General features: G+C 35.2%; 1 protein-coding gene across 1 annotated transcript in view; it reads left to right on the top strand.

Annotated features, from left to right (window-relative positions):
- Positions 1 to 1,093: 1,093 nt before the first annotated feature.
- Positions 1,094 to 19,467, top strand: part of Smp_158630 (cement precursor protein 3B variant 1, putative) — a gene marked incomplete at its 3' end in the record, with an annotated part of 19,918 nt that continues 1,544 nt past the window's right edge. The window contains exons 1-7 of the mRNA XM_018799953.1: positions 1,094 to 1,141; positions 1,185 to 1,313; positions 1,347 to 1,637; positions 6,651 to 6,981; positions 9,829 to 9,991; positions 12,267 to 12,901; positions 15,157 to 15,600. Of these exons, the coding sequence (XP_018646564.1) occupies positions 1,102 to 1,141; positions 1,185 to 1,313; positions 1,347 to 1,637; positions 6,651 to 6,981; positions 9,829 to 9,991; positions 12,267 to 12,901; positions 15,157 to 15,600 (2,033 nt within the window). The 5' untranslated portion in view covers positions 1,094 to 1,101. The remainder of the gene's footprint in view (positions 1,142 to 1,184; positions 1,314 to 1,346; positions 1,638 to 6,650; positions 6,982 to 9,828; positions 9,992 to 12,266; positions 12,902 to 15,156; positions 15,601 to 19,467) is intronic.

Below are 19,467 nucleotides of genomic sequence, written 5' to 3'. Positions count from 1 at the left end.
AAGAATTACCATTATTTGCATCCGATCATTCGAGTGTGCATTGTAAACAACCTGTAACCCAAGGTAGTTTAGTACGTAATAGGGAGAGGACTTTAGGTATAAACATTAAGCCTGGAAATGAAAATTCGGGAAGTTTAACCAGGTTTTCAAGATTTCGAGGATCGTTTAAAAAGAATTATTTAAGTATCTGGATAAAAACATTGTTCTTTCTGAAAGTTTGACTGATTTTTGAGTCAATTATTGGGAGGAGACCTACGTGTCGATGGTTCAAAGATATGGAAATCAATGCGAAACTAATAGTAAAGCCCAAAGCTGTGAAAAGATTCGAAGAATTTAGAAAAATAGTCTATCATTCGGCAAGTCGTGGTAAGTGTCTCCAAGTGCAAATAGTTGCCAGCTGACCACCAACTTTCCCACCGAATGATCAACGTGAATTCCGAGTAAAAGAAATTAAAAAGCATCAGTCACCGTGAAAATGACTTTCAGTGACTCTTAGATGTGGGGGATATTGTCCTGCAAAAACCGTCGACCTGTTGTTGTTAAGCGGTCATTCAGAATTATGTGATTCAAAAGTGTGGGAAAGTCAGAATTCAAACTTGCATCCACAGTTTGAAGTAATAATCAGAAAGAAGTCGAAATCATTCGTGACATGACGCCTGGAATTCCAGATGAAACCGTCGATCATCCATTTCCTTCAATCAGTGTAAATCTAAGCTACCTACTATAAACCAATAGAACTCCAGATAGTGATACTTAGTGGAAAATTTCCTATTAACCGCTTAAGACCGAAATCGGACCGCCTAAAAAGCCTAAAATGCCAGCAATATCAGAGATTATCTTTCCTCAAATACTCTGGACTCAGAAATCGAAGCAAAAATTAGTTTTTTCCCCTTCGTCTGAGAGCGATGGAGTGAGCTGACAAAGATAAAGTTTAAAAAAGAAATCCAATACCTTTCCTAGGAAAAGAAAATCATGGAACCTCATAGCTTTGACCTACTCATTTCAATTTGTAGACTATACAGTACCTTGTTTTTCTTCTTCTCGATTACCGTCCTTGTAAATAGGCGCCGCGCTCATCTTGTGTCGGATTTTTGACCTGTAATGACGTTTAGTTGGTTAGAAGATAGTAACTGTGGATCAGGTATGCTTTATACGTGTTTGAATAATCTTCCAATGTTATTTAGAAGATTTGACTCGGATCGCTAACAACGCTCTATCCTTAATTAACGTCGAACCTTACATTCGAAATATTCATGAAATTACTCCTGCTTTCGTCTTTGACTTAGCAGTTGTCTTATTTGGTAGCGACATTTGTAAGTTGCAAACAAATTTCTTATGATCATTAGTGCCTCGTCGTGGTCGCGCTGAGACTGAATGTATAGAAAATTTCGAGGCTATTGTGTTAAAATTGTCTGAGGAAATAGGAGTGGACTTGGATCACATTGTACCAGAAGATCTTATGGTTGGAGAACCTAGAGCATTGTCAGATTTTCTTGTTCTTCTCGCTGCATTCATCGCCTATTGTCGTGAATCGAACCTCTTGGAGCTTCGAATATCAACCTGTGAGTCGTCTTTTGAGTGTTCTGGCGGCTTGATTTCCAACTCAAAATTAACTTCAAAGACGAAGGAATTTCTGGGTAAGTTACATGCTTTCTCATATAATAAAAGTTTATTACCACGCTTACCAATATCTTTCCCACTTGTCAAGTTGATCGATCTCGGCTTAAGCAAAGTGTCTAAAAAATTTTTTAATAATATTGTAGCCACGGGATTCTCGATGGTTTATTCACTTCTATAAACCGGACCAATCAGAATTCTTTATATAGTTGTGATGTTCACCTGTTAAAACTATCCATGTTCTGTTTCTCACTTTGCTTACAATCTTACGGACTTTCCCAAAAATGGTTTTTGATGTCCCTTTGTGGGAAATACACAGCCAGATAGTAACAGGGATTCTGAACCATCCTTCACTCTCGCGTTCACGCGATTCGTAATAGTTTCCTGTAGGTTTCTAGTTTACGTATTAAATATACATCAATACAAACGTCATATTTTACATTTGTCTACCATCTAACTCCCCCCCAAATAAGTTGGTACAGCAGAGGATGGAGAGAGCCCTCTCCCTTTGTAGATGTGCTCATATGGTCACGCGTTTGCAACCCCTGTCAGGGTAGGTCGGGTTTATAGATACGAGGGATTCACCTAAAGGGATTACGAGACTTTGAATCCAGTGGTGCGCATTGGCTTCAGGGTCCTGACTAAACGAATGGTGTCGGAATCTGTTGGTCGCTGGTTACCATAGGTCTGCATCTACTGTTGCTTCACGGCCTTGTAGACCGAATCTTTAAGTCAAAGTCTCGGAAAGTGAGCCCTTAAGAAAACTACCTCTGTCGGTTTGGTCACCCGGGCGGTCTCAGTCCACTCATTAACATGGTGAATAATGACAACGAAGAAAATAATTTGTCTGTACTTTATCTCAGCTAACAGCTCACTATTTGTCGGAATGTATTTATTTCATACTGCTCCACCTTTATACTTTGCCTTGTTTTCATTCATCACTTCAAACCTGAGTCATGTATGCAAAGCGTCACGCCAAGCTGTCATCACGACTTTAATACCTAATTTTTTCGCACACTCAGTCGCTTTTTGATACTTAATCTTGATATTTTTTAAATTTTTAGTCATTTGTCACCATGATGTTTTGAATTTATTCTTCACCTTTTCGATACTCCTCAAATGAATAATTATTTTTTACATACCTGGTCTTATCTTACTAATTTTCCAACTTCTCGATCATTACGCAACCTTATTTTAGTCCTTGGAGTTGCGTGCTACTCCATATTTTCCGACAGATTGAGAGGGGTAAAAGGCGTAAGTTACCGACAGACATTTGAACTCCAAAACCCGACTACCCAATACGTTGATAATTCAGCCTAAAATAGCGATTTATAATCGCAACAAAATAATCCCGACAATATATTAATTGACTTTTTATTTTATTTATTTAAACACATATTGGTACAAGGAAGCACCAGATACATATGCGCCGCACAAATCTCATTTGATTTGTGTGAGGACTGTGATACTGCCCGTGTGCCCAAACCGAAGCAGGTAGTTTTATTAGGTGGCCACACTCTGAGCCTTTGACGTAAAGGTCTGATCCACAAGGCAGTGGAGCATCGTAAGGAGATTCAGTCCCATAGTAGTCGGTGACCAACAATAGGTTTATATACCATTTGTTCCTTCAGGATACTGGAGCCCATGTGGACCACTGGTTTGGAATTAGGGTTTTCCAACTGCCCTAGGTGGACTTTCCGTGTCCACCAACTCGGTTAAAGCGCTGGACATTCGTTTTTCGTCCTCTCAATTTCGTAAACAACACCCTCGTAACGGAAAGGTAGTGAGTAGGACTTCCCTTGCAGAGGCTATATACGCGTGGCCATGTGAGAGCATTTGGAGAGGCAGAGTGGACTCTCCTCACCCTTGGCCATACCAGGGCATTTGGGGGTTTTCGATCTTATAATTCCAAGCTACTTGGTTACAGAACAAGGAACCAATAATCTTAAGCAAAAGGGAGAAGTCGTCTCTCCGAATAATAAGATGTGAGGGAAGTAATTTTTTCTGCAAATGAACAATATCTGTTATTATTCCTCCTTCCCACAAACGAGGTTGTCTATTAAATATTGCACCTCCCTTCACTACACATATTCCAAGTTTCTGTGGTATGGTTTAAATATTACAAAGCTGTTACTAAATTTTGTCATGCTTAATAAGGGATCTTATTTTTCGGTGCTATGCTGTACCCAGATTTCATTTGCCCTTGTGAACCAGGCTTACAGGATGCAGTCTCCAAAGTCTCTGACCTAACTATATCCACACAGTTTAAAAATTTGAATCAGTAGTTATTGAAAAACTCATTTCTCAAATGATGTGGGTCGAATTCTCGAGAAATAAAGCGTTTCCAACAAAGATGTATGATACTCATTGGAAATTAGACATTAACAGAAATTAATAATATTTTAGGTTGATCAATGGACCTCATGGATAATCACTTACACATTTTGTCTGCCTTTGCACATAATTTACGCAGTCCAATTAGTTTTTTTTAGAATTCCAGTGAAAATGAACCGTGCCAATGCTTGCTATTGAAGAGTGTGCCAATGAAGTGCATTAGCATTTTGAAGCCTGTTTACTACTACTGTTCAAGTCAGAGCTTATAACGAACTGTCATCGGAATTATCAACTTCAAGTGATGTTCACTGGCTCGACTGAATTTTCAGGAATTGATCTCCTACCAGGGGGTCCACTAATCGACTTAAAATACGCAGATGACATAGTCCTGCTTGGTGAAGACGCTGACAAAATGCAGAGTCTTCTATTAGAACTCAGTAATAATGCCAGGATGTTTGGGATGCGTTTCTCCCCATATAAATGTAAATTGTTACTCCAGGACTGGCCTGCGTCAACACCTGAACTAAGGATAGGGAGTGAAGTAGTCGAACGCGTGGACAACTTCACTTATCTTGGAAGTCTGATCAGCCCTAATAGGTTGGTGTCTGACGAAATTTCTGCACGGATTCAAAAAGCTCGTTTGGCTTTTGCCAACTTACGTGACCTATGACGAGTATACTGCGCAGCAGCTCACTCTGTTCTGATTTATGGCTGTGAAACATGACCATTAAGAGTAGAAGATACTCGTAAGTTACTAGTATTTGACCACAGATGTCTTGGAAATATTGCTCGCATCTGCTGGGATCACCGGGTAAGTAATAGTGAGGTTAGACACAGGGTATTAGGAAATGATGGTAAATCAGTTGATGAGGTGATGAATCTTCATCGACTGAGATGGCTGGGCCACGTGTTACGTATGCCTGAACACCTATTACCACGACGCGCTATGTTGACTAGTGTAGGGGATGGTTGGAAGAGAGTTAGGGGCGGCCAAACCAAAACGTGGCATCAGTGCTTGTAGTCACTAACTTCTAGTCTGAGCCATATTGGTAGATGCAGACTACTTGGTTGAGGTCCGCGTGTCTATCGTAACCAATGGTTGGAGACTCTGAATGACATGACTCAGAATCGATCACAATGGCGCAGGTGCATACACTCTTTTTCTTCCCTTAAACCTTGAGATTAAAATTGCTTCATAACTTCCTATACTATATCCTTATATACAACCTTTCTTTTATATACTACCACCACTAAATTAATTATTTCTATGAATCCGGTGTTCATCTTGTAGTGCTAACGAGGTATGGCAACTTGGACCGATGCGTAAATGTGCCTGGTCCTACGTTGTAGCTGACTGACTGATTGACTTTTATTTAGCCTCGTCATAGACATACTTTTACAGATACTCCATTTGTGTTGCAGTAAAAGCTTTATGTTTACAAAAAACGTTTCAGCAATGGTCATTTCTGTTATATAGCGTGTTTGAACTGTAGGATATGCTGTCAAGCTAATCTATTCTTTGATCAGTCGAAAATGGTGTACTCAAGGATATATGTGAACCCTTGGTTCATATTTATTTTATATTTGGGTCTCGATTCATGCATAAATAAATAGCAAAGTTCTAAAAGCCGTTTTCTAAGCTCATTTAATTAGCTGTCAATGTGAGGAAATATAATTCTATGTTATACTTTTATATACCCAGCGAAATGGTAGTCAAACCATATACATACATTGTCATAGTAACAACTTCTTGTTCTTCGTACAAACACATCTCTTCCAATTTATTATTCATTGATGTTATCATCAATTATTGTGCTTCTTGGTGTACTTTTTCCAAAATATGAATTCATTGTTATAGTTGTACAGTTATTCTTTGTTATTTTAGAAAAAATAGTTAGATTAACATTTTACTTACACTATGTATAGTGCATCTAACAAATCATATGGTTTATTTAGTAATAAAAACGAATCGGTAATCTATAGTTGTTATTTTTCTCCTTATTATTTTTCATTCGAGAATTGATTGAAATGAGGTGGTGATGTTTTGTCCAATTCTTTTCATTGATTTTCCTTGACCTTAATGATTTTACCAAGTCTACTACTACTACTACTACTACTACTATGGTTGTGTAACAGTCAGAGAGACTAGGAAAAAATCTCTCAATTGTATTGATTTTCTCATTCTTAACCAAATATAAACATTTTTCACAGGAACCGATCCATACACTAGATATATGTGTGCATAATTGTTTGTTTAACTACTTGTTCACATGACTGTATAGGTAGTTGTTCGATTGGATTCACTAGTATTCAACTGTTATTTGACAGTGAAATTTGTAAACAAACATGTGTAAGGCATGTGAATGAGATGAAATCACCTAGTTTGAATTTAACTAATTTTCCATCCAGTGCTTCCAGGTTTTCCATGGTGGTCTAGCTTCAATTGACTCATGATTTCAACTATATATAATTGTCCATTTGTTGCTGTATACCAAAATGTATAATGAGCAAAGTTTAAAATAAAATATTCAGAAAACAGTCACCAAAACAGTTTTTTACTTACCTCTCGTCTTTCGGTTTTTATTTTATTTTTTAATTCTATTTAACTTCGGTACGTATGTTTGACTAAACAATGTTAATATTTTTCCCCTATATGTCGTCTATTTATTTGTTTACTCTAATTGAAATAAATCTTCTAGAATGCCAGTTGTCTACTTCTCCTGAATTACCACGTCATAGTGTGACTTGTGCACCCATGTTTTCTACATCTTTCCACCAATCTGGTCAATCTATAGATCAAAGTACACCAGTGAAGCGGACTCCAGCATCTTTCCAAACTCGAAACCCTTATCCACCCCTGGATAATGTCAATTCATTATTACAGAAATCAAATTTATTTGCAGTCCAATCGGATAATGTGAAACCGAGTTATCCTGTTGCTTCATGTCTTTCCAATTTCTTAGAGGTACATACAGACACTTCACCTCCAGCAACACCAAATGCAATGAATGGATATCTAGAGATCGTCCCGTAAGCTAACCTTATTTGATTCTATACCTTGTTATATGTATTATTACAAAAAAAGTGAGCCTAGAATAATTTCTCTAGAAACGCGAAATTCGACAGTGATTTAATACCAAGTGTTATCAAGAACATTTAGATTAGTTTAACATTCTGTGCTGGATTTTAAAGCTTATAGAACTGGATAACTTGTTATCTTAGTTCTTGTATGTTTCATTACTTCGTACCTCTTTGAACCAAGATTTTCGATCTGGATAATAGTAAATTATTTGCATTGAAGTCTCATAATAATGTCATAAAAGTGAATGTACTATAAATATCTTCCTTCATTCTTAACAACTATGCCATGATGCATTCCAAGGTCATTTTTGTGTTTTACTCACGTTTAGTTGATTTTTTGACTTTGAAAATAAATCTGCCTCAATGTCTTGAACAGATTATTATTCCCGACATCTTTATTTTTTGTCTTGTCTGTTTTTAATTTTCCACCACTATGGACGTCATTATTCTGAACCCTTTATTTGCCCTGATGTTCATTTCCTCTGATCGTGCTGATATAAATCGTGTCAAGTCGGATAAATGCAAAGTTTTTCCAATGTTAATTGTCGGGTAGATTGTCTACTCTTTAATATTTAATACCTCAAATTACGTTCATTAATTACAAGTACAATAAGTTTTAGACTTCATTCATAAGTCAAAATAATATTGCGTGTTTATCCAAACTAAAGTTGGATAAGAATGGGATTGAAATCAGTATTCCATTAGCTGAAATTCAAACATTTTGCCCACTACAACTGTGTTTTTTGTCACGTCATAAATCAGTTCGCTCATAACTGTCATATTCCTTTCCTGAAAGAATAGGCATTTAGTAAATGTACAAACTTAATATTTTAGGTGATTCTTGTCATCTGATCCAATCATGTTATCGACCTATGTTGCTTCCTTTTCGATTATATTATATCCAAGTCTAAAAAGTATACTGGTTTATTATTTTTTCTATGAAAGTCTATGGAGATTGTTAAATTCTGTAGTTTCGCCTAGAATAACCTTATTAAGACAACCACTGTAAACCAGGAAGCACTGGATATCTGCTTCATCTTAGTATGGAACGTTTCTGGTGTCCACATTCATGATCACGTTAGTAATCGAAACCAGAACTTTCAAGCCTCGGGTATAACTCCTTCGTTCGAAAGTGAGGCGCTCGCCACGAAACCTGAAGGCTCTTGGTCTGATCCCCAGTATGGCTATGGATGTGCACTGCCGAATAGTCACACATTAGAACAAAACAGATGTCAAGCGCGTTTTGGTTTTCACTAGTCATCTAACTAAGGTCAATCCACGATGTCCCAGTATCCTGAATGATTTGCGTCCCTAGAAGGAATTATTACTATATATATATATATATATATATATATATATATATATATATTGGTTAACGAGATTCGAGATGCTATCATTAAGCTACTGTGCTCGAATTCATTTGTTCCGATTTTTCAACATCAACTGATTTACAATATATCTTTACCACATTATATTTTCATAAATGGATATCTATCCTTACTTCCAACTTGGTTGCAACTTCTCCTTAAAGCAGTTAATTAAATATCATGGTTGCTAAAAAACCCCATGATCTTGAATTTAAATGTATTATTGGGTTAATTATGTCTATCAGTGAATTTATTATTTATTTATTTATTTAAACACATAAATATTGGTACAAGGAAGCACCAGATACATATGCGCCGCACAAATCTCATTTGATTTGTGTGAGGGCTGTGATACTGCCCAGGTGCCCAAACCGAAGCAGGTAGTTTTATTAGGTGGCCACACCCTGAGCTTTTGACCTAAAGGTCTAATCCAAAAGGCAGTGGAGCATCGTAAGGAGATGCAGCCCCATGGTAGCCGGTGACCAACGATTGGTTCATACGCCATTTGTTCCTTCAGGATACTGGAGCCCATGTGCACGATTTGTTTGGAATCAAACTTTTCCAACTCCCCTAGGTGGACTGGCTGTGTCCACCAACCCGGTTAAAGCGCCGGACACTCGCTTTTCGTCCTCTCAATTTCGTAAACATCACCCGTGGTGCGAGAAGGTAGTGAGTAGGACTTCCCTTGCAGAGGCTATATACGCGTGGCAATGTGAGAGCATTTGGAGAGGGAGAGCGGACTCTCCCCACTCTCGGCCGTACCAGGGCATTTGGGGGCTATACAAACACTTCAATATCTTTTCGTTTACTATTGTTCTATATATATGTTATAAATTAATTTAGTTAAGTATATTAAAATAGCTTATAGGATAGATAGTGCAATAGGATTGTTTATGTTGTGGATTGAATGTATTTATAATGAAACCTTTATTCGAACCTAATATTTGTTCAATGAAGTCTTATTTCTAATTCTAGGCTATAGGAAAATCGATTACATCCTATCATTATTTTAAATAAAGAAACTTATTTATATTTTCAGTAGAAATACAATCGATGGAGATAAAACAAGAAAAAAAAGGAAAAATTCTCATCATCTTTCATACGATCTTATTCTATGTAGATTAGTTTTCATTGGTTATTTTATTCTAAATTTTGATTGGCTAATTTTTTGACTTGTTAGATTTTCTCTCCTAGCCAAAAAAAATTTTAATTTGGTATATTGTGTAAATCAGCTGTAGAGAATTTTTCTGCCAAGGTTAAGTAAACAAATGATTAGTCTGATTTCTTTTCCCAATATCATACATCTATTATCATTTTCTTGTAATTATGTGTTATATTCATCATAAATGAAACATATAGCTACCTTATTGATTTGAATCTTATTTCATATTCCTACGTTTTAATGATTTTCTTTTGTTTTTCGTCATAGTTCTAATTTTTCCGATGCGGATGTTCTACCTAGTTTAGAGAATTCTTTGAACATGCAACAATTTATGCCTAGTTCTCCAATTGATGAATTCAAGAAATTAAAATATTCTGGCTCTCATTTAACGCGTTCATCTAATAAGGAAGTTTATGGAAGTAGAAATTCTGTAAGTTACACTTTTTTTAATTGTTTTGTCTATCAGTGAAACACTGAACCCTTAAATTAAATGGCTCTTATTAGATGATAATAACGAAGTTATTCTATTCAGTCTCTGACAGTTCCGACAAGAGATAGCGCTCAGCAGCGTGATTGTTGCCAAAAATGTTTTCCTTATCTAAGTTAAACCTCAAACTATCTTGAAATATCCTACCTGAACAGACTCCCAAGTATCTGGGGTTGAGTTGTGAATTACGACGAAATATGATGCAACATCTAATGTTTAGTTGGTTTAGTGTTTTTCCTACTGAGCACCAAACCAAACAATGAATCTGGTCTTAACTTCTCTTCAGCTAATTTGCTTTTGAATTGATCTTGTGACAATAGAATGCTCTTAATAGGATTATCTTAAACAATTCTATTTGAAATAGGCTAAATTTGTTTTCTGTCTTTCTGTGGTAAAGATGAGATCAGAAAGTAACCATTGACGTATACTAACATTTTGGCGCTATCATCTTTAACCTCTGAGCAATTATTAGTGGCTAGTAGGCACAGTACCATATGCATTTAGTCTTATTGGTCACTAAATGAAAACCAAAGTCATCTTTGTGTGGTTCATATTCCTCTTTCAATAGGACGACTTGTCTAAGTAGCATTTTCCGGTTAGATGGTTCAGTCGTAAAGTCTCAGACTGTAACACGGATTTAAATCCATTGAGCAGTGTCATTTTCCCTTAGGACTGCAGATACTCCTTCCTGGTGAATGATAGGATAACATTAAACCTTGACCTAATGCTTCTTGATGACCACTTTCAACTACCTAACATCGGTACCAAAAGAGCCAGTCGACTCATTCCTTTCTCATCAGCCGCTTCACGGTTATTTGGCTACACTAAAAATCTTTTTGAGTTTACCAATGAATTTCGGAGTAAATGAGTCTTAGTATGAAATCCTTTTTACTAACTATCCCTAAATCGAGTCTCTTCGCTCAGAGAGTATACCACGTTTCAAATTCTACCTGACTTTCAGCGAATTATGCAGCATAAACCATGCTGCTTTGTGTCTTCGTTGACTTCATAAATGTTAAATAATTTAAAATATAACAACAAATTTCAATTCGGTTAGTTCATATGGATAAATGTCCTGAAAATCTAATTTGATCAACTGTACTTATTTAGTAAAATCCTATGTGTTATACTGAAAGAATCCGGACTTGAATTTAAGTTTTCCCAACCACTGTTTCTTCAAATAATTATTGACTTATACATAGGTTTGGAATTATCAACAACAAACTGATTCTTAAGTTGACCATCTGGAATCTACTCGTTATTAGGTTCAACTTTTATTCTATTAATTGCATCGGTTATAAAATCAGTGTTTGAATGAATTCTGTTATTGAATTTCCATACTCGATTTTCTTTCAATAAACTGTTCTTATGTTAATTGTGTGCAAATTACTAACGTATTGAACTTGGATTGACAAGCCCTATTCGGACTACCTAATAACTATGACTTATTAAAGTGTGATACACTGTACTCAACAGTCCAGTTGGCTTAATGAACTATCAATATTTCAAACCATTAGTTGCCTTGTCCCATTATCATCGACAGGATTTCGACTCAATTCATTGCATATGGCAAAATAAGGGCATTGTTGAAGTGGTCAGACTAATAATTTTCTCACAGATCTCGATCTTGGAAAACGAATGTAACAGCCAATATTTTTATGCTACTCTTTATCCTTATAAATTTCAATAGGGGAAGAAAACTAATCGTGACTGAATTCTGTGTATTTATAAATGTTAGGAATTGTCTTCTTTTGCTTACAAACTGAAAATAGAAGTCTCATGTTTTTGAAAAAGGGAATGTGTGTAATTCATCATGTTAACGGGATGTAAACTATCATAGAAGTAGAATTACGAAATACTGATTATGAAGAATTCGTAGGACTCATTTACACAGTTAATACATGTATAAAAATGTCTTCAAAATAGAAAATTACTGTTGTAGATTGCATGATTTCAACTATAAAAAAGGTAGATTGACTGAAGTTGTAACTTAAATTAAGCTTAGATGTATAAAAGAAAAAGCCCTTAACAATAAACTTATAAATATAAACATGAAATACGATAATACTCAACTAAATATCAGGGCAACAAAAAGATGAGTAACAGACTATCTCATCTGCAGTCCCATATTTTGTGTGTTCATCTTCTCCAGAGTTTCTTATTTAGACGTACAAGTGTTTCTTTCGTCTAATAATTTTTTGTTCTATCTCTTAATTAGGTTATTTCTGCTGAATCTACTGTGTTGAATGATCAGTCGTCAATCTCTTCACATGTGAGACCATCATTTCATGAACATAAAGTTCATCTTTCTACATCCTCAAACAATATCAATAACAGAAGTGTCTCATCCTCTGCTGAATTAATTCATAAGTCAGTTAGTGATAAACATGATAGTTCAAGTAGTGGTCGTGGTCGTAGTCTAACAGTTACACAAACAGTTCCTTTTCAGTCTAATACATCACCTCCTTCAAGTCTTCTTGAACTAAATACTTTTCCAGACTCACGTAATACAACTCATAATTATCCTATAGAGCATAATAGTTCCCATTTTTCTCGGAAATCTTTAAACAAACTCGTGTCTAATGAGAAGATCAATAATAGTTATGATTCTATTCATACAAGTAGTATATTAGCTTGGAATGCAGAGAATATTGAATATAACAAGAAAATGAATAAAAATGAATTACGTGATGGATCATTAGATGAATTAACTTCACTTTTATCAACCAGCTTGGTATCTGATACGGATAAAGTTTCAAATGAAGTATCTGGTCATTGTCCAACTACTTCGGATATTGTAGCTGAAATTAATGAATTCGCTTGTGTACTTGAAAAACGACTAAATTATTTAAGGTGAGTAAATTTTCATTATTTCCATCTTCATTATTATTATTTTATAATTATAGAATGGGTAGTAAACGTTTACAAAATTTTCTCAACTGCGATACTGTTTAAATATAAACAATTTATTCGTTAGTTGAAGTAATTAGTCCAGGATAGATGACTTAACCTTTCTGTTTATTGGCAGAAAGAGTTTGTTACTTGGTGTTCCAGTCAGAGACGTTATGATAGAGCGAGTTGGTCCCTCAGTATGCTAATTTTCGTGACATTCGGCTGGTAATATAAGACATCCAATTATATGTAATTGTACAATATGACTTGATATAAATATGTAGTGTCCGATGTTTATATTATTTATTATCCTTTATATTAGTGAGTCGCATCCACTGAACCGACGTGTTAAATACTGACTACTTCGGGCTCCAATGTTTTAAATTTTGAAAAAACTTCCAGTAAACAAGGGAGATTAGTCACCTTGGTTATTTGTCAGTTTATATTGCAAATTAGCACCACAAATCTATTTCGATTTAATTTACATAAAACCAAGTACAAATGAGCACTAAAACTAGAATTCATGACAAAATTAGTAAGTGGTCTGGGATACTGTCCGGGTGCCTAAAATGAAGCAGGTGGTTTTCTCAAGAGGCCACTCTCCGAACTTTTGATCTAAGGGCCTAGTTCACAAGGTAGTAAGACAACGTCGGGGACTGCAATCACATGGTAAACGGTGACCAAAATTGGGTTCATATGCAATTTGTACACTCACGATTCTGGGGCCTATATATACCATTGGTTTGGAGTCAGGGTTTTCCAACTTCCCTAGGTAAATCCTCCGTACCCATCAACCCGGTCTAGGTTCCAGGCATTAAGTTTTTATTCTCTCACTTTCGGAAATAATATCCCCTCACTGCAAGAAGGTAGTTAGTAGGACTGCTTTATAAATGCATAGTCATATTATGGTGTATGCTACCTATGCTGACAGATATAAGTAGTATGTCACACCAATCATAAGTGGGATACCTAGCATCAGATCAAAAAAATCAAGTTGAAGAGAACAGGAGTGTAAACAGGAAGTAATTGTAATAACAGCAAAATTTAAAGAATCATGAAACATGTAAAGGACAACCGAAGCAAGATGCGCAGATAATGTATTTAATGTATTTTTTCATATTTTACAAAGGATTTCTGTAATTTTGCATTAAACAATAAATTAGTTGTCCCAACTGAGTAATCGTTCGCTACAATATGAGAGCATTTCAAGAGGAAGAGTTGATTCTTTCACCTCCAGCCTTACCAGAGCATTTTTGTAGGTAGAACGTCATGAGTGTTGGATATTTAGAACAATTGACGAAAGGAGCGTTAATATAGTCGACTTCTAGATGTAAATAAATTATTTCTATGTTTGAAAGTTTGGATTGATCAACAATAACGTTTCTGACTTCACTACCGCGCTAAGCGAATTCCTTTCTCAGTAAGGGGATACGGATTATTTTAAGGTTCCAAATGTAGCTTGGCTATGAGCGTTGCCAGTTTCAAAAAATATTTCAGATATTATGACTTTTGAACATTTAGCACCAAAGCACGTTACAATACAGCTCATTAACCGACTTTTATTTCTTATTTGGTATTTCAGTAGGTAATGAGTGGTGAAGTTTCACTGTTGTTACTACTCTATGAACGAGTATGTTGCAAATGTTGTCAAACCTAAATCAATCGACTAGGCAGTTAAGTTTGCACTCATAGAGAGAGAGAGAGAGAGAGAGAATTACGTTGTCTGATTAGTGTTGTATCATTGTTATTGTTAGCTACTCAATAATAACGAAAAGTCTAATTGTCTCATATTTTCTTATTTGGATACTACCTCTCCTTCGAATTGTGCCTGCTAGCTAACGGATTATAATGACACAACCTTGTTATTGAGGGAGAAAAGTGTGTGCCGTACGAAGTCATGTCAATTGTTTGCTTTCAGTTAGTAAACTGAAGATTTTTATGGGTAAATTGATTTCATAAAAACCAGAAATTAGCGAATAATGAGCCGTTATGTTGACAAAATCAATACGGAACGTAACTATGTAGCTGCTGCTTTGTATCGAATTGTACACCTTGTTTATTTAAAGTTTATGGTTTTCTGTCTTCGAATAATATGACCCTATTAAAATTACGGTTTAGTGTTTAGTCTTGTGGTATATCTTGGTCATACCTATTAGTAATTTCAATCCGTATGATCTCATTATATAATAGGTTTTTTTTGTCTCTCTGTTTCACAGATCTGTTTATTTTCGTGCACATTCAGAAGCTGAAGCATTGGCTGGTTTAGTTCAGTTGGTCACATCGAAAAGTTTGAATATTATTGAACCTATGAACAACAGTCAGTTAAATGAGAACAATAATAACAGTATACTGAAAAATAATCCACTTAATGTACATGAGAACCATTTGCATTTAGAGTCTTTATTAGTCAAAGCAATTGATCGTATCGACCAACTGCTGGAAAAATACATTACTCCTTGTTCAGAAGTAATTAAAAATTCTTGTAGCAGTTGTTTGGATTCTGCAACGTGTTTTCACCCTAAATCAAAAAAAGTTGACAACTTTTCAACAAGTAAAACCTGTTTTCATTCAAAGAATTCTATTTCATCTAAATTCAATTCCTTGTATGACGACAGCTTTTCAGATGTAGAACTGAGAAAATTATTAGACCTCAAACATGAGTATGTTCAATACTATGCTTATTTTTACATGACCACATTCTTAACATTTAATATGATCCTTTTTTGGATAGATATTACTAAGTTACTAATGTATCTTAATCGCATCATTGTATGATGTATGCCCCCAAATGCCCTGGTACGGCCGAGAGTGGGGAGAGTCCGCTCTTCCTCTCCAAATGCTCTCACATGGCCACGCGAATATATAGCCTCTGCCAGGGAAGTCCTACTCACTACTTTTTCGTTACGAGGGTGTTGTTTACGAAATTGAGAGGACGAAAAACGAGTGTCCGGCGTTGTAACCGGGTTGGTGGACAAGGAGGGTCTACCTAGGGGAGTTGGAAAACCCTGATTCCAAACCAGTGGTCAATATGGGCTCCAGTATCCTGAAGGAACAAATGGCGTATGAACCAATCGTTGGTCACCGGCTACCATGGGGCTGCATCTCCTTACGATGCTCCACTGCCTTTTGGATTAGACCTTTAGGTCAAAGGCTCCGGGTGTGGTCCCCTAATAAAACCACCTGCTTCGGTTTGGGCATCTGGGCAGTATCTCAGCCCTCACACAAATCGAATGAGATTTGTGCGGCGCATATGTATCTGGTGCTTTCTTGTACCAATATTTATGTGTTTAAATAAAATAAAATAAAATGATTAGTTAGAAAGACTGTAAGAGCGGTTGCATGTAAATTAAACGATGTATCATATGAATACATAAAGCTATATTATAACAAGGTGTTTAACTTTCCTCATCATTGCATAAGATATGTTACATAGTATTGGAATTTGATGCTTCACTTTTCGATCTTATAGGCTGATAATCATTATAGAAATTTGTGGAACTCTTTTGTTTCGTACAATAAATTGGTATCAAAACAAAGAAATTGAATAAGTAAAGGGAGAAAGTAGATATAATGAAAGTTAGGTTACATTATCGATTTTAGGATACATTGTTTTCTTATAATCAGCAATCATCCATCAAACTTAGTATGTAAAATCATGTGAACTCCAACAAGGAAGTTTTATATTCTCTTCCCCCGCATCCGCTACTGTATTTTCTAGTTAATGCTTGAAACAGTTGGTAGTTATAGTCCACATGTTATTTCATTCCCTTTTTTATCTACTATTCTATGCGTTATACTAAACACAATAGACAATCTTGAAATGCATACAATTATTTGGCTAACTTCTTTTCAATTGACACCTCAACCTAACTACAATTTTTAGCAGATTTTTAGAAGTTGTGGATAAATTAATTTAAACTATCAATGGATGTAAACAACATCCCGCATACATGAACTAATGATATAACTCATCCATACCAGCTCAAATAGATTTGATAGGTTCGAACTTAAGATTCTGTAGTTGGTAGTCGAATATTTCGAACAGTGAAATATAAATCCATTTGAGATAGTTATTAAATCCACTAACTAAATAAATAGTTTTCTTTTGATTGCATGAAGTATCTCGTGTTCAAAAGTCTCACCATCAACATGAGCACTAGGATATGACAATATCCCTTCATATCTCATACAATATCACTCATGCTAGTCTTTACCGAAATGCTACATATGTGTACTGATATACGTTTGTTTGACCAAGGCCAATTCTTCATGTTTAGATAGTACAAGTCGGTAGTGAAGTCGCTAATATTCATCGACTGAGGTAGTTAGGATATAAGTTACGTATGCCTAACCACTACTCCCCTGCTTGATAGTGCAGGATTAAGTTGAAAGAAAGCTAAGAGATGACAAACCCAAACGTCTCATCTGTCCATAAAGTCACCGAGTTTGGGTCCGTGCCATATAGGTTTGTGCTCACTACCTGTTATGGTCCACGTGATAACAGCTATCATTGATTGGGGACTGCATGACAGCTTAGAACCATTCACAATGTGGCACATACATTTGCTCTTTGTCTTCCTCTGGATCTTGAATTTCAGTATCCTTTCATACATACCTTTCCACTTTGTCTTTTCAAACGATATTCCTAAGGTTTAGTTTTTATTTCTCACTGCTACTATATTATTTCGATTACGTTTTTTGCTTTCATCTCGTCGTGCTAATGTAGTATTGCAATTTGAGCCAACACATCTGTGGAGGATTGTATGTTGGTGATTATTGTCTGTCTGATGTCCATATAGTTGGGTTAGTCATATTTCCGTTTTGCACATCTCAATTAAACTATCTTTTAACAGGAAAAATTTCTAGAGTGGTAGAATTAATAACAGTATCAATAATAATAGGAAAAAAACGTACAAAGAAATTTTGGCACTCAGGTTATGAGACAAAGAGTGAATGCACTGTGAACGATTTTGAGTTATTTCGTTCAAAGTCTCCAACCACTAGTTATAATAATCACCCAAACTTCAACCATAGAGTCCATATCTGTTAAAATAGTACATGTATAGTTCCTCTCTCTTATACACATACACATACAAGCAATAACATGTTGGAATTCGGTCGGAATAGTGAAACATTAAGTATAGTGATATATATATGGACAGGCGATCTTCAAAGTCGAAGGATGACAATAACGCTAATAATGTAGATCGGTAAAGAAATAAGACATTCCATGGAACATTATGAATAATTTCTATTTTTGAGAGGGTTCATATTTATTCTTTCAGTTACTTTGGTTACTTTTCGTATCTGTCTTCTTTTTCCTTCTCTATATGCCCTAATTTCTTTTTGTATTTTATACAAGATATCAAGGTTGAATTTATGGTTATCTTTCTTTACAAATATATACAATAAATAGATTATATTACATTCCAGAAAGTGTACATCTAAATACATTATTTTCACATATACATGAAGCGGTATATGATCAAAGGTTTTCAGAATGACCTTATACTTAAAGTTTTAGCACAAATAAATTGAATGAAGTCGAAAGATTATATGTTGGTGTGTCGACTGTAGATATCTGGTATATATATATTACTTAAGATATTCGAATAAATCATTGATGTGTGTGTGTGTTTATATTGTCTTTATCGACTAAATATATTCACTTGCACAAATACTTATACATTCAGGCAGATACAAAGGTACACGCACACATGCACGTATCGATACACAAGATACAAATTTTCACATTATTGTGAATGAACTAAAACAATCAACAATATTACTATCTTTTTACTTGTTTATATCAATTAATTTGTGTTCCCACTCTTTTATTGAATAAATTTCAAACATCCTGTTGAATACGAATTTTATATGGTTAATTGTTAATGTTATTTAATAATCTCTTTTAGTATTGATCTTCAATACCTTCATTTAAGAGTCAACTTTTAAAGGATCATGTTAAACTAATAAGTTACATATCGTGAATACATAGAGTGAATGTGAACAGTTTTCTTCATTTCAAGGTTATTCTACTAATAAGTAATATAAATTAAAACGGTAAATTCAATTTTATGTCTATGTACTTTTGTAAGATGTAAATGAATGTCATTAAAATTTACCAACTATCAAGGGATAATTATTCTTGGGAAGAATTTCGGTCACGATAAAAGAATTCTATCTGTGTTAAACAACAGTTAACTATAAAATTTACTTGGTACTGTTTGTTTGGATCTTCTCATTGATGTTTTTAGGACTGCAACTGGTCAGTCTCTATCTTTGCTTAACAATTAACTATATTATATTATTTATCATGTGCAACAGTGCACTGATGTATAATAGCTTATGATCAAATGAAAAATATACATTATTATTGTTCTGAACAATATCTTTTTTATATGCCTTCTTTATTACGTTACACGCGTCTCACCAGTAAGATTCGCTGGGATGTTCCACTAATGCAGCGAATATGTATTTTGTAGTTTTATATACATACGTACTAGATTATGGACAATGGATTCGTG

This window comes from Schistosoma mansoni (assembly GCF_000237925.1).
Source record: "Schistosoma mansoni, WGS project CABG00000000 data, supercontig 0142, strain Puerto Rico, whole genome shotgun sequence".
In the NCBI taxonomy this organism is placed as follows: Eukaryota; Metazoa; Platyhelminthes; class Trematoda; order Strigeidida; family Schistosomatidae; genus Schistosoma; species Schistosoma mansoni.
The sequence above is the reverse complement of the archived record's forward strand: the minus strand, read 5'-3'. Positions and strand labels throughout refer to the sequence as shown.